At 40.4% G+C, this 13,737-nt stretch overlaps 2 protein-coding genes across 3 annotated transcripts; one reads left to right on the top strand and one right to left on the bottom strand.

Moving 5' to 3' along the window:
* The first annotated feature begins 6,040 nt into the window (after positions 1–6,040).
* On the top strand, positions 6,041–10,161 carry sgk2b (serum/glucocorticoid regulated kinase 2b). Its single transcript, XM_085178668.1, has 12 exons — positions 6,041–6,293; positions 6,587–6,662; positions 6,760–6,829; positions 6,936–6,961; positions 7,181–7,238; positions 8,258–8,341; positions 8,479–8,610; positions 8,742–8,854; positions 9,171–9,390; positions 9,482–9,637; positions 9,716–9,805; positions 9,886–10,161. Exons 1-12 carry the CDS (start codon positions 6,227–6,229, stop codon positions 10,045–10,047), a joined length of 1,254 nt encoding a protein of 417 aa, XP_085034794.1. The 5' UTR covers positions 6,041–6,226; the 3' UTR covers positions 10,048–10,161.
* Positions 10,162–10,308: 147 nt separating this feature from the next.
* LOC146508245 (putative transmembrane protein 244) lies at positions 10,309–13,624 on the bottom strand. 2 transcript variants are annotated; one of them, XM_085178684.1, is made up of 6 exons: positions 13,460–13,624; positions 12,276–12,361; positions 11,293–11,366; positions 11,081–11,206; positions 10,945–10,989; positions 10,309–10,852 (listed from the first exon to the last, which is right to left on the bottom strand). In XM_085178684.1, the coding sequence occupies exons 1-6, from the start codon at positions 13,496–13,498 to the stop codon at positions 10,758–10,760; spliced, it is 465 nt and encodes a 154-aa protein (XP_085034810.1). In that variant the 5' UTR covers positions 13,499–13,624; the 3' UTR covers positions 10,309–10,757. The 2 variants fall into 2 exon arrangements, with proteins under 2 accessions (XP_085034810.1, XP_085034811.1); XM_085178685.1 differs by lacking the exon at positions 13,460–13,624 and adding an exon at positions 12,784–13,019.
* Between the last annotated feature and the right edge of the window lie 113 nt (positions 13,625–13,737).

Raw genomic sequence — 13,737 nt, forward strand, 5'->3', positions numbered from 1 at the left:
CATGAAATATTCTGAGAATATTCTGTATTAAAGCTCAATGAAGTGCTTTAGTTTCAAAACAGGAGAAGCACTGCAGCAATGTGCAAATACATATATCGTTTTTTCTAACAGCAGACTGATGATTTCGTAAAGCTGCTCGCTCAGGAAAAGGAAAAGGTGTTTTTTGTCCAACTTTAGGATTAAAAAAACAAGAAAAGCCTCCAAGGTTCTTCATCAGACTTTATATGCTTCAAGAAATGTTCTGGCTTGATGTCACCATCTACAGGACACTTGAAGTACTGCGGCTCTCTCCTCCATGTCCTCTCATAGTAATACATAATAACAAAAATACACTTCCAATAGCTCATACTGACCAAATACGAGAGACATGTAAAAACAAAACTGTCTTTAACTGTCATGGTGTTTGATGGTAATGATATGCAAGTGTAAAATATTTGAAATTCCCACTTCAGACAGAGATTTAAAAAGTAATGATGGCACACAGTGTGAAAACCTGTCTTAAAATGTTCCAGCATAGTGATTTTAATTGTTCTTTGTACTGTATGTAAGCTGAAACAGGCAGAGATGAGATGCGTGCCAACCAGGTGCTTGTTCACCAGCAGTGAGTATTACACAAATCAAAGCAATAACACTGCTGACCACAAGTGGCATGCTGTTTCAGTAACACCCTCTGATCTTAACTGACAGCCCTTTGCTACTAGATGACTCATAGTTGGATGAGGCAGCCTTGTCAACAAAACTAATGAATTAAATATGTTTGATACATGTTTCATCACCTCTTTTATTACACTTCATGACTTAAACACCACAACAGTCACTGACTTCTACCTAAATTCAAGTTACTATTACTTTATACTGGCAGAACTAAGCTTGCCATATTATTGTATACCAGACAATGGCACCACCGGGCCCTCTGGCTACCACCAGCAGGTAACGGGTGAAGTGTCTTGCCCAAGGACACAACGTCCAAGCTGGGGCTCGAACCAGCAACCTTCCGGTTACAAGGCGAACTCCCAACTCTTGAGCCACGATCGCCCCTTGAAAAGGTGGTATACGATCGAGAAATAAATAGATTAATAAATCAAGCTCTAAATGTAAAACAATGCAGAGTTTAATAAGTCAACATTAACGAACTCATGCAGGTGGTCTCACGCAGAAAAGATATACAGTGGTCAGAAGTCAATATCCACTCATCATGGGCATGAATGTTATTTGTTTGTTTTCCAGGGTGGAATGATTGTACGGTATCTTTAATTATGTTAAAAAATTAAAATGTTTTAAATAATTTCGGATTTTCTGTAATCCACACATGTCAAAAGATATATACACAGGCTTTAATACATATACAGACTCAAATCTTTTTATAAGCGGTGCTGAAGGTTCTATGGTATCTTTTAAGCTGATGAGCCCATGACCTATTAACTTCTCATTAGTTATTGACATGATTGACTACAACAGTTAGTTTGTATTTGCCAACATAAAAAAAGATTTGACAGCCATCGCTAGAATGACCAATACTCTGAACAATGTGAAACTGCAAAGATCTAAGAAGGAGAATTATGGATTTACACAAGTTGTGAAGGTCTCTTGGAGCCATTTCTAAACAACTACACATTCCAGGATCATCAGTGTAACTACAGGGGTCGCACAAAGAATGGCCATGCATCATACTGATGTCTTCATAAATTTATTTCTCTCTCTCTGTTATTCTCTTCAGCCACCGTGAAAACGTGTGCGCCTCTTGGACCACATGCAGAATAAAAATGTTGTGGCTGTAGCCGAATCTGTAGCTCTGTATCCATACTAGTTCTGACCCACAATGCCATGGTTGTGCTCTCAGCCAAACTCTGGCCATGTGACCATTACAAATACCTCCTCATACAAACTTTACAGCACTTTACATCTTTAACAAACCCTTATTTTGTAACCTCATATTATAGACAAGTAATTTAATCAATGCTACACTTTTATTATCTTATTCAATACATTTTAACCCTTTCCAACAAATAAATGAATTAAATTAAACATGAATCTGTTACAGAAACATATAAAACACACACCTTTATTGTAACTGTCTTAGGGACAGTTACAATCAGTTCAAATAATTGTTATTCTGATGTGTCAAGCGTCAGTGTCCAAAGTGAAGAGAGTTTTGGACTGGACCATGGACTGAGAGGATGTCACCCAAAATACAAGCCAAATTCCAAGCTCCAAATTTTAAACCTTCAAGCTTGACTGAAATGTTCAGCTTCCTGCATAGACCATCCATCCAAATGCCTTCTGAAGGAAAGTATAACGGTCAGACCAGATAAAGCTTGAGCTGTCTGGCCATAATACCTTGAGGCATGTTTGGAGAGGTAAAAGTGAGGCTTTCAAACCTATGAACGCTGTACCAGCTGTCAAGCATGGTGGTGGTAGCACCATGATCAGGGGCTGTTTTGCTGTCAGTGATACTGGTGCACTGCACAAAGTGGTTGGAATAATAAAGAAAGAGCATTGCCTTCAAATTATTCAGCTTCACCTTAAATCAATAGATAGATTGTTGAAACTTGGACACAGTTAAAGGACAATGATCCCAAACACACATCAATACTGGTTTTGGGATGGATAAAACGGGCTAACTTTAAGCCTTTGAAATGGCCTTCCCAAAGTCCCGACTTCAACCTTATTGAAAATTTGTGGATTGTTTAAAAGCTGGGTTTGTGCCAGGAAATGAACTCTACCAATTCTGCCAAGAAGAGTGGTCAAACAATGGGGGTATATGTATATATCTGACCCTGTGTGGATAATTTGAACCTTTGTGAATTAGGGAAAATCCAAAATAAATCCAGACTTATGGGCCCAACTTTTGTTTCTTGTAAGTTATTAAAGCTTTGCACCCTGGAAGAAGAGCTATTATGGTCCCTCTGCGTTAGGCTCTTGGTTTTAAGTTTTTTGTTTGTCCATTATTTTCTTTTCGGTTTTGCAAAGTTATTGAAGTTCATTTTCTGTATTATTTTATAGTTTGTTATAGTGTTATTTTGTATTTCCTTGTGCCTAAGTTTCGTTATGTCCTCTTGTTTAGTATAGGTTCCTTATCTTTTAGCCTCATGTTCTTAGTTTAGTTATAGAGGACTCTGGGTTTATTAGTTCCTGTTAGCATTCCTGTTCTGTTCCTTCAGTCTCCTCGTTGTGTTAGTTATTTTTGTCTTCCTTGTTCTTATGTTTATTTGTGTAAAGTTAATCCCATTTCCCCATTCAGTTGTCTTCCCTCCTGTTTTATTTTGGTAAGTGCTGCTCTGTGTTTGTGTTTTTTTACTTCCCTGTCTCATTTGATTAGCTGCCTGGAGCTGTGTTCCCTACCTGCTCCCACTTCCCTCATTACCTTTTGTATAAATTAACCCAGTCTCTCCTTTTCTTTTCTCAAGGTTCAAAGAAATGATTAAGAGACCAAAGTTGTTATGACATTCATACCACAATGACTGGATGTAAATTTCTAACTGTAACTGTATGTATATTCATTGTAAATTTATATTTACATTGTGTCCACCTTTGGTACATTTGTCATACAGCATGTGGCAAGCTGACTTAACCTAAAATTAACAGATGTTCAGTGTTGTACTAAAGAGCAAATGCCAAGGAGAAAACCAAGGAAAAATGTACTCAAATACACTTTAGGAAACACAACTTACTCCCACAACTTATTCCCAAGTTACAGGCATATGCCTGTTTTAACTTGTTATCTGGTTTCATGATCACCTGGCTTCACGGTTCCATTGCTTCACAGAGACCCTCCTCTGTTCAGTTGGGCAGGCTGATCTGGAGTCTGTGCTGTGGGCTTACGCACTTTTAGGACTGCTTTTGGAGTGCTGAGATGTGTGACCTGCGTTCAGTGTGACCTGGAAAGGTAAAACCAGCTCTGACCCGTTCCCATGCCGTCAGAGTGATGGGACAAGAGGTTTCAGACTGAGGGCAGTCCATCAGACCAGCATAGACTGGTTCACTTTGGGGTGACAGGGTTTCTAGCTTTCCCCTTCCTCCTCCCACCCCACAGGAAACCTCCCCCTGTTGCTATCCCAGGATCAACTTTCTGCAACAGCAACCAAGACACCCTGTACCAGCTCTACTCCAAACCCCACGGCTCCAAATTTAGACACTGGAGACAGAGGGACAAACTCGAAGTTATTTCAGTATCTGAACTTCATGTCCCATTTAATTCACACCCTCTTATTCACATTGCTGACACGACTCTTTTGATCTTTTCCATCTGGTAACTGTACACTGCGGGATTTATTAAATCATCCCACAAGTGCTACAGTGTAGCATACCCTGTAAAGATTTCTCACTTTAAAATTTCTTCTATCATCTCTTTCTAATCTCTCTGCCCCTTCCATAAGAATTTGTTTACCACAACCTGTGCCAGACCCACCTGGTTCCTATTTCCATTCATTATATAATTTCGTGTTCATATCAATTTAGATTATGTAATTCAGACAGGAAGATTTGAATTTCACATGGCCTCAGTATGCAAATCATATCTGGAACAAGCAGCTACTATGAATGTGAAATGAGTTTGATCAGATATCACAAGCATAAAACTCTTTAACGACATAGCAGGCCTTGCCAGTTTTTTCAGACATCCAGCAGCCATGAGACAGAATGACTGACTTGCCATGTGTTGGAAAGCTGCCATGATACTGGGGTATAGTTTCTCTGAGCCACTATATGTTGAAAAGGAAACCGAGGGCAACTATTCCGCTCTCATAAAAAATTATGTCTCTGAGTAAAAGCCCTTCTGGAGTAACATGAACCAGTTTGTTCTCAGTTTAACTGCCAATATTTATCCTATTCTAAATACAGTATCAACACTGTAGCAGTACTAGTGTTGTCACCCACTCAATGACATGCTGGTGGTTTCTAAATGTTGGTGGCTGGAATTTCTTAGGAAGCTTCCATACAGTAGTAAATGGGATCATAAAAAGATGTTACAAGTTACTAAAAAGTTCCCTTGACATCACCACATGGGCCCTGCAGGGTCAGCCTGAGAGCACACGATTCCCCTGTGCTGCATTCAAGTGCCAGGAGCTTATTTTGACAGCATGTTATGTGGACAAAAATACTGGGCCACCTACATATTACACTTAGAGCTTCTTGTGAGAGGTATTTCTTCAAGATTTTGGAGTATGTTTGAAGGAATTTTTTGGACGTTCATTATTCAGAGGAGCATTTGTGAGGTCAGATGCTGATGTTGGTCCTGGCCCACATTCTCCTCTTTGGATCATCACACAGGCTGTGACCTCAACCCAACTGAATACCTTCAGTTGGGTTGAGGTCCCACAGCATTATTTAATCCAGCGATTAAGAGGCATGACCCAATACTTTTGTACATCAGCAGTACTGATATGTAATGTAACACCAGCTGACATATGTGGATATTAACAACTCAGTAAAGGGTTTACATTTAATTTTTAGCCATTAAAAAAGTCCATTCTTGATATCAACAATTAACTTCTTGTTAGTGAAAAATACCCATTAGAGGCATCAGTAACTTCATTCAAAATAAAGCTATAATTTCATGTGGGCTAATTTGTGGTAAGTTAACTGCAATTGGGACTATTAGCTACATGTAAAGCACTGCTTACTTTATAGTCCGAGTTTGTCTTTCGCTTTGTTTGTTAGACATAATGGTGACACGTCTGAAATGGGGTTGTTGATCTGAAATGGAAAATCTCCTTTAAACATTATGAAAAACAGTTATAGACCTCTGTAATTTTTGTTTTTACTAATAAAAGTTAAGAATTTATTGACTATTAATAGATAATAAAGAAAACTGTAGCTTAGTTTTTGGTTTACTGGAATTCTAATGTTAAAAAAATGATTTACAAATGACTTACAGATATATAATCTAATGCAGGAACGAGAGTCCCAGATGCTGCCGAGGAAAAATGAAACATGCTGCTGGCCAGTGGCTTGTCGTAACTTACGGTTGTCCACGCATAATATAATTTGGACATCTCCGAGGGCACTTGAACGCAGCTTCACTGGTATTCAGCGTCTCCCCTGCGTCACCGGTCCTTAAACTGAACGGCAGGTCAGGGGCGACGTGAGACAAGTAGGGCACCTCAGAGAAGAACAGTCCACCCGTGTGCCTTCAGCAGCAGCTACCTGCGCTCTGCTCCTCAGATATTTTCTTTTTTAATTTTAATTTTTCAAGTTAAACCAGCTGGTCGTTTTTTTTCTTTTCCAGATGACCGTGTCTCAAGAAAGGCCCATGACCTATGCCAAGATGAAAGGCCTTGTCTCGTTTCTCTCAGGTAAGAACATTAAATATAAATGTTTAAGATAAGCTTTACTTTACCTGTGATCTTAAAGCAAGCTCGTGTATAACATCTAATATAAAGATAAAAGCTAAAGAGGCCAAAAGAGAGTAATTAGTCATTACTGCATAAAATACCACAATGTTAAAATTATTTATCTTGGCTTGAAAGGTTCAGAAAGTCTCCATATAATTAGAGAAGTGCTGTGATAAAGTGACACCAACCTTCTGCTGAGTAAATACAGCTGTTGACCTCTTATGTAAGGGACTAACCTCCTTCCTGTGCTACAGCTCTGCTCAAGGGGAAGAAAGTGGGCTTCAGTGACTTCTTGCACAAATTTGTTTCCAGCCAGTACCTCTGCCAACAGTAAGTTGGCAACAGTCATTTTTTCACAGCTTTTTTCCTTTGTGTTGAACCTCATAAAACAAACCCTTATATTCTGTGTCTGATCTCCCGATTGAAGCCTGGACACTGAGAAAATCCTGCGGAGACAAAGCAAACCGGGGAGAGGGAAGGAGGAGAAATTTACTTTGGTGAGTTCAGAGAGAAGACTTTTTTTTAAAGTCTTTGCTGAGTGTTGACAGAAGATGAAACTTGAGCTGACCTCCTGACCGTCTTGTCCCTCTGTCTTTTCCTCAGAGCTCCACGAACACAGAAACCTCACAGTAAGTCATTTTCTCCCTTTAATATTTCGTCTATGTTGTCAATGATGCACAATCTGGACTTAATAAAGTGGCCAGAAGGGTTTTTTTTCTCATTCATGAGCTTCACCAGAGGCAACCTGAGAGTTATTTCTTATCATGCATTCACATCCAATTATTATGCATGACTTATTTGTACTCGGACATGCATTATTAACTGTTTTCTGCTGTTGTATTAACCAGGATGAAGCCATCAGACTTCGACTACCTCAAAGTCATCGGCAGAGGAAGCTTTGGAAAGGTGGGGAAAAAAAATCCTCAGCACCTACCCCCCTGACCCCCCTTTAAGACAGCCGATTGGTCTGAAACATGAGGATTTGTTGTTGTTCAATAGAGGAGAGATCCACAGCAAATTCTCAGCACAGAAAAACACATTTAGGCTCTGTTAAAACCTGCTTTTAAATCAGTTTTACACCCACTCCAAGTGACCAGCTTTAAGCATCAGTGCACCAAACAAGCTCTGGTACCCTGGATGTTAATTTCTGGCAAATTTTCCGTGGCCATATCATGATATCAGAGAGGTGGCTAGTCAAAAACAAGTTACAGCTTTAGGAGTCGCTCATTTTCCAACCGTGATTTATTCTGTGTGAAAAATACTTTTCTAACATAGTCACAAAAGGTGAAAAACAGCTGGTTGCAGTTTTTTTACTGTCATTTTTTATTACTTACAAACAAACAGAAAACACCTACATGCACTCACGAACAACCTGGATTGCCTCGTCTCTGCAATTTGTTCCTGTAACATCAATATTTCAGTCCTCGCCCTGTCTCTGACACATAAACACACATAAACACAGTCCATTTCTTTCTTGAATACCTCTTGAATTCTTATCTGATGAGTCAACAGCTCCAGGACATTTTTTTTTCACTCACTAATTTCAGCCATTTGTCTTGTGTTTGTGGGTCTGGCTCGTACCATCTCAATATTTCCTCTCATATGATGAAATTAGAGCACTATACATGACCTAGATATGTCATAATTTTTAAGAATAAACAAATGAGCACACTTCCAAAATATTTAATACCAGAACAAAGCCAAAAAACACGAGAATTACTTACATTTACTACTCTACACTGTCTCCAGCTTGGCTGTGTTATAAGTAAAAATGTACCAGCTGTGTTGTAGTTTTTACAGTTTGTAAAATGTGTTTTTCTGATGCTGACGGGGTCAGATGGGAACTTTTTCCCCCCAGATTTGGTTGACTTTGTAAGTTGAGGTTGGTGCTGTGAGATTAAATGTGAAAATTCAAACTTTTACAGGTGCTGCTGGCAAGACATAGAAAACAAGGGGGTTATTATGCCGTGAAAGTGCTCCAGAAACAGTTGATTGTCAAGAGGAAAGAGGTAATCTATCTATCTATCTATCTATCTATCTATCTATCTATCTATCTATCTATCTATCTATCTATCTATCTATCTATCTATCTATCTATCTATCTATCTATCTATCTATGGATAATGTATGTGTTGTGTCTCTGTAGCAGAAGCATGTGATGGTTGAGAGGAGTGTACTCCTGAAAGGACTACAGCATCCATTCCTGGTGGGACTCCACTTCTCTTTCCAGACACCAAACACTCTCTACTTTGTCCTGGACTATGTCAATGGAGGGGAGGTGAGTGTATAAGATTAAGGATTTCAACATTTTCTGCATTCAGACATTCAGATGTTTAGTTGTTGTGTACGCTATGAGATTGTAGAAGTGCATGTGTTGCTGTTGTGTTGAATTCCTCGCTTTGCTTTCAGCTTTTCTACCACCTGCAGAGAGAGGGGTCATTTCCAGAACCCAGAGCTGCTTTCTATGCTGCAGAGGTGGCTGCCGCACTGGGCTACCTCCACTCTCTTAACATCGTCTACAGGTATATATATATATATATATATGCATGAAAACACAGCATTAGAAAAGCGGCAGCATAGTCACCCTTCCAAGTTTTTCTCGCCTCTGTGCTCTCTCTCTTTCTTTGTGCATGTTTGATTTAAACACGTTCTGCCTGCTTCATTTATTCATGCAGAGAATTCCCAATGAAATTTTCCCACTCAAATCCACCACGTTCTCCGGCGCCACATTAAAAATTAAAGAGTGAGGAAAAGCAATGTGAAGCTAAAGGAAACTAACAAAGAAACAACAGCTAATGTGAGATTTTGCAGGACTCATTGTTCTTTGTTTTTATGCAGGGACCTGAAACCTGAGAACATCTTGCTGGACAGTGAGGGCCACGTGATGCTGACTGACTTTGGGCTTTGTAAAGAAGGTGTGGCCGCAGGTGGGATCATGCACACCTTCTGTGGCACTCCGGAGTACCTTGCTCCAGAGGTGCTACACGGCCATCCATATAGCCCAGCTGTGGACTGGTGGGGACTCGGCACGGTGGCTTTTGAGATGATCTGTGGACTGGTGAGTGCAGGTGTAGTGATCTCTTTCCTTTACATCATCAGCATCTTCACCTTAGGCCATCTCCCTCTTCCCCTCCCTCTCTCTCTCACAGCCTCCATTTTATAGTCGCAGTAAACTGCAAATGTTTCAGAACATCCTTCACGGCCCTCTGCAGCTACGCAGCGGCATCTCTAAAGCTGCCTGCTCACTGTTGGAGGGCTTATTGGAAAAAGATGTCTCCAGACGCTTAGGAGCGAGCTGTGACATTGTAAGTGCCGCAACTAAAAAGAAGAGAAACAGTAATGAAACATGGCCACAGAAGGGTTAACTGTTATTGTGTTTCCAGGCGGAGCTGCAGGAACATCCCTTCTTCGTCTCTATCGACTGGGATGACCTCCTGGCCAGAAAAATCCGACCCCCTTTCATCCCAAAAGTGGTACGAGTGAATCAGAAATGAGCTCGACGCACATTTCTTTTTAACCGAGGCAACATGGCTCACTCCTCTCTCCTCTTCAGGCTGGTCCTTGGGATGTCAGTTACATTGACCCAGCGTTTACGCGACAACCTGTACCTGCCTGTGTGAACGACAGTTGCCAGGAGGCCGGGGTCAGCGAGGCCTTCCCAGGATTCTCCTACATGAACCCTGTGGAGTACCTGGCAGCAGAGCCGGTTTCATAACAACACCGAATCCTCCGGGGGCGTGTTTGTTCAGTTGTCTCTTTTTTACGTCATTAATTTTTAAGTGGGTGTCTATTTTTAAGAACTTGAGCAAAAAGATTTTTATGCTAACAGTGCAACATACTGTATGTTTCATTGGATGTTTTGTTTGTTTTGTGTTTTTGGCTATTGATGTTAATTCAATATGTGATTGTGATGATGGAATGGGCTGGTCACTATTTCATGCATCCTCGCTGCTTTAATGCATTATATGAAGCACTCAACAGTTTGGAGTAGATTTATTTTTCAACACTTTGCATTTACAGGATATTAAAATATACAATGTGAACTGCAAAATTCTCATTCTACCATTACATTCACAGCTTACAAGTGCACTCAAAATACTTCACTGGCTGCTTTATTGCTGCATAGTGACAGAGCAAAATACAGAAAGCATCTCCATGCGGTGTTTAGATAAAAAAACAACAACAGGATGCCAGCCTATTGGCAACACTAAAACACAAATTGGACCCCAGCTCCGACTTCACGTGTGGTGTTTTGGTGTCTAATTTTAGTGATGAACAGAAAAAGCCCATCACCGTGGAGAACCTAATGGGTGTCTTCCCCTCAAAAAAAAAGAGAAAAAAGGAGAGCATCTGTTCTGATCCTTTCTACCTCACTTCACAAGACTGTGGAACAGTTTGGGCACAGGGAGGGTGGCTTTCAGTCTGTCAGTAGATGCTGAAGGAGGCGTAGCTCTGCTCACTCTGGCATGTGAAGTAAGCAATCAACTGACCGTTGCAAATCATCAGAAACAAGCCACTGCCTAGGGAAAAATGAAGAGTGACATATTTGAAACAGCTAACCTCATGAAGTTAAGACTGATAGTAACCGATGAGCTGGCAGTGTTTGTCTTACCTAAAGCCAGCCACCACTGCCACACAGTAGGAAACTCCAACATTACTGCAACATGGAAACAAAACGTGTCATTACACATTGCATTTGGTTATTCAAGCATGCACCTAGGTAGATGCACCGATACATTTCTGCTCACCTAGGCTGGTGATCATTACATGCACCAGTGTGACAGTGAGAGCGTAGTCCCAAACCCGCCTCCTCACCACTGCGGCAAACAGAAGGCCACTGCAAAAGTAGGTGAGCTCCAAGGACAGGAGGTTCACTAGAAAAAAAAAGAAGCGAAAATAGATTATGTGTATAAAGCTGCCACTCTGTGTCGACAGCATTGCACACATTAGGTGTGCTCACCCAAGTATTTGGAGTTGGATTCGGTAGGTTCGGTCTTAAAGTCAAAAGGAATCAGTCCATCAAAGTGGTCCAACCTGAGATGAGAGATATGATAAAGTTACAGCAGACAAAACATTAAAGCGCAACCTATAAGTAAATATCTTTAAGTAGAATGATTAGAATAATCTATTAAATGAATATCTTGAATAAAGAAGGATAACCTATAAGTACAATGATCTATTAGTAAATACCTTAAATAAAGTAAAATGACCAATAAGTAGAATAACCTAAGAGTAAATAGCTTAAATAATGCAGAATGACCTATAAATAAAGTAGAATATCTTGAGCATAATACGATATGGCGAAACAAAATAGGTCAATAAGTTAAAAATTCCCCAAAAGAAGGAGCTCAAACAGAAAAATTATGAATGTAGAAATTAAAGTAAAATATATAACAGTTTGAATGGAATACAATAAAACATACCAACAAAAACCAAAAATGAATATAATACATTAAAGAGACTGTGGAGAAAAGCATTACAATAAATGTCATACATTTAAAAAGGATAATAAAAAATACCTTATTAAATGTAGTTAAAGAAAAATAGCATAGCAGTGCAGTTTGCAGTCTGTTTGATGTGTGTGATTGGTGCAACTTTTTTTTTCTCAGATTCTGAGATTAATCTTTGAATTCAGAGAAAAAAAATCTCAGAATTCTGAGATTAATGTCAGAATATTTCCTTTTTTATTCACAATTCTGACATTAATCTCAAAATTCTGAGGTTAATTTCAGAATAGCCTCAGAATTCTGACATTAATCTCAGAATTCTGAAATTAATTTTAGAACTCTAGGAGATTATTGTCAAAATACTGACTTCTTTATTCAGAATCCTGACATTTGGATTCTGAATATTTGTTGCTATTTATTATAATCATCAATATACCTCCAGTTATTATAGGAGACAAACCCTCCTTTCGATCCCTTGCGCGTGCGTGGCTCTCACCTGAAGGCACCAAAGCAGACGCTCCCGATCATGTAGAAAAGCGAGTAAAATATGAGCAGACACAGCAGCAGGTTGAGGAGCACGGTCTGTTGGGATGGATAGAGAATGGGGCGTAATTTAAAGATTCTTGTCCGTCAACGCTACATATTTTCCATATAACATATAACAACATGAGCAAACACCAACCCAAAGCTGAGGATTGCACTCTCTCAGTATTATAGACGCAGATCCCCGCAGTGGGAGGGATATGCGTGGTCTGTAAGCAGGCAGACAGGCAGGCTCTTTTATGTGCTGCAGCCCGACCTGCTGCTGGTTTATAATATATAAGAGGTATGATATACATATTTAACGTGTGTGTTTACATTATATATAAAACAGCCTGTCATAGCCAGCTTATTCTGTTGTTTAACCGCACATAATTCCCACTTTCGATCCACGGCTCACAGAAACGCCTGAAAATCCACAGGACAATCGGATAACCTCACAGCACACGATTTCCCCATCTTACCTTCGAGTCGACCGCTCTGCCTTTGAATGCCATCTCATGGTTTCCCTTTAATGTTTTATTCCCAAATAACGTGGGCTGCAGCAGGCTGCACGACCTCCGGTTAAATCCCCCAGCTCTCCTCCTAACAAAGTGGACTCCTACCGCCACCTAGCGGCCAACAGGAGACGCGGAGCAGCGCCGCCGCTTTTACAGCCCAGCTGAACTCGTTTCACCTCGTATCAGGGCGGCCTTTTTTTTATTTGTTTTTAACTGAAAAAAATAAAGACTTTCCTCTGTATGTGCCACTTGTATGTCGTCGTGGATATTTGTTATATTCCCCAACCCAGGTGTTTACCATTTGGGGGGATATACCTCGCATCTACAGCCTTGCCATTACCGTGGAAAGCCGCCCAGTGTGCATGGAAGATTTATACCGGCAGGTTAGCTGCTTATGTTCTGGTTGAATATGAGTGATTTTGCACCCAGTACATACTTCCAAGCCCGTGTGGTGACCAGACGAGGCACATGTGTGGTCAGGTGTTGCGTTAAATTGATAATTTGTCACAGTAATAGATACATAAAATAAATAAATCGTGCACCCAGCAGCCTCGCTGTGTTATGAAACGTGATGGCATCACCCTTATCGTAGTCGGATGATATTTCAGTGCATAAGATGTGAGATGTAAGACCGACACACCTCAGTACACGCCATCCGACATCCGTGCAGCAGCCCCATTGTGTTCGTTTTTCAAGTGATATTACAGGCCTGAGCGTTTATATCTATAGTTAGCGCCGGTGGTTGTAGTCTTATTAACGCTTGTGTCCTGAATATGTCCGCCCCAAACGAGCTACTACAGTGATCAGAGTGTGCTTAAAAAGTGGGAAGTGACCAGTTTTTGACCATCGGGGAAACCAACGGCTCCTCAACGGCTCTTTATGGGGGGGACACGGTGCTCCCTGCGCTCCGCTCATACA

Source organism: Neolamprologus multifasciatus, chromosome 11 (assembly GCF_963576455.1).
Source record: "Neolamprologus multifasciatus chromosome 11, fNeoMul1.2, whole genome shotgun sequence".
Taxonomy (NCBI): domain Eukaryota; kingdom Metazoa; phylum Chordata; class Actinopteri; order Cichliformes; family Cichlidae; genus Neolamprologus; species Neolamprologus multifasciatus.

Bases quoted from the DNA above. Each gene is read 5' to 3' on its own strand.
- LOC146508245 (XM_085178684.1), bottom strand. From the start codon at position 13,498: ATGGGGCTGCTGCACGGATGTCGGATGGCGTGTACTGAG. The intron at 10,990-11,080 runs GTGAGCAGAAAT...TCCATGTTGCAG, and splicing joins TGTAATGATCACCAGCCTAG to TAATGTTGGAGTTTCCTACT. The intron at 10,853-10,944 runs GTAAGACAAACA...ATTTTTCCCTAG, and splicing joins GCAGTGGTGGCTGGCTTTAG to GCAGTGGCTTGTTTCTGATG.
- sgk2b (XM_085178668.1), top strand. From the start codon at position 6,227: ATGACCGTGTCTCAAGAAAGGCCCATGACCTATGCCAAGATGAAAGGC. The intron at 6,830-6,935 runs GTGAGTTCAGAG...TCTTTTCCTCAG, and splicing joins AGGAGGAGAAATTTACTTTG to AGCTCCACGAACACAGAAAC. The intron at 9,806-9,885 runs GTACGAGTGAAT...TCTCCTCTTCAG, and splicing joins CCCCTTTCATCCCAAAAGTG to GCTGGTCCTTGGGATGTCAG.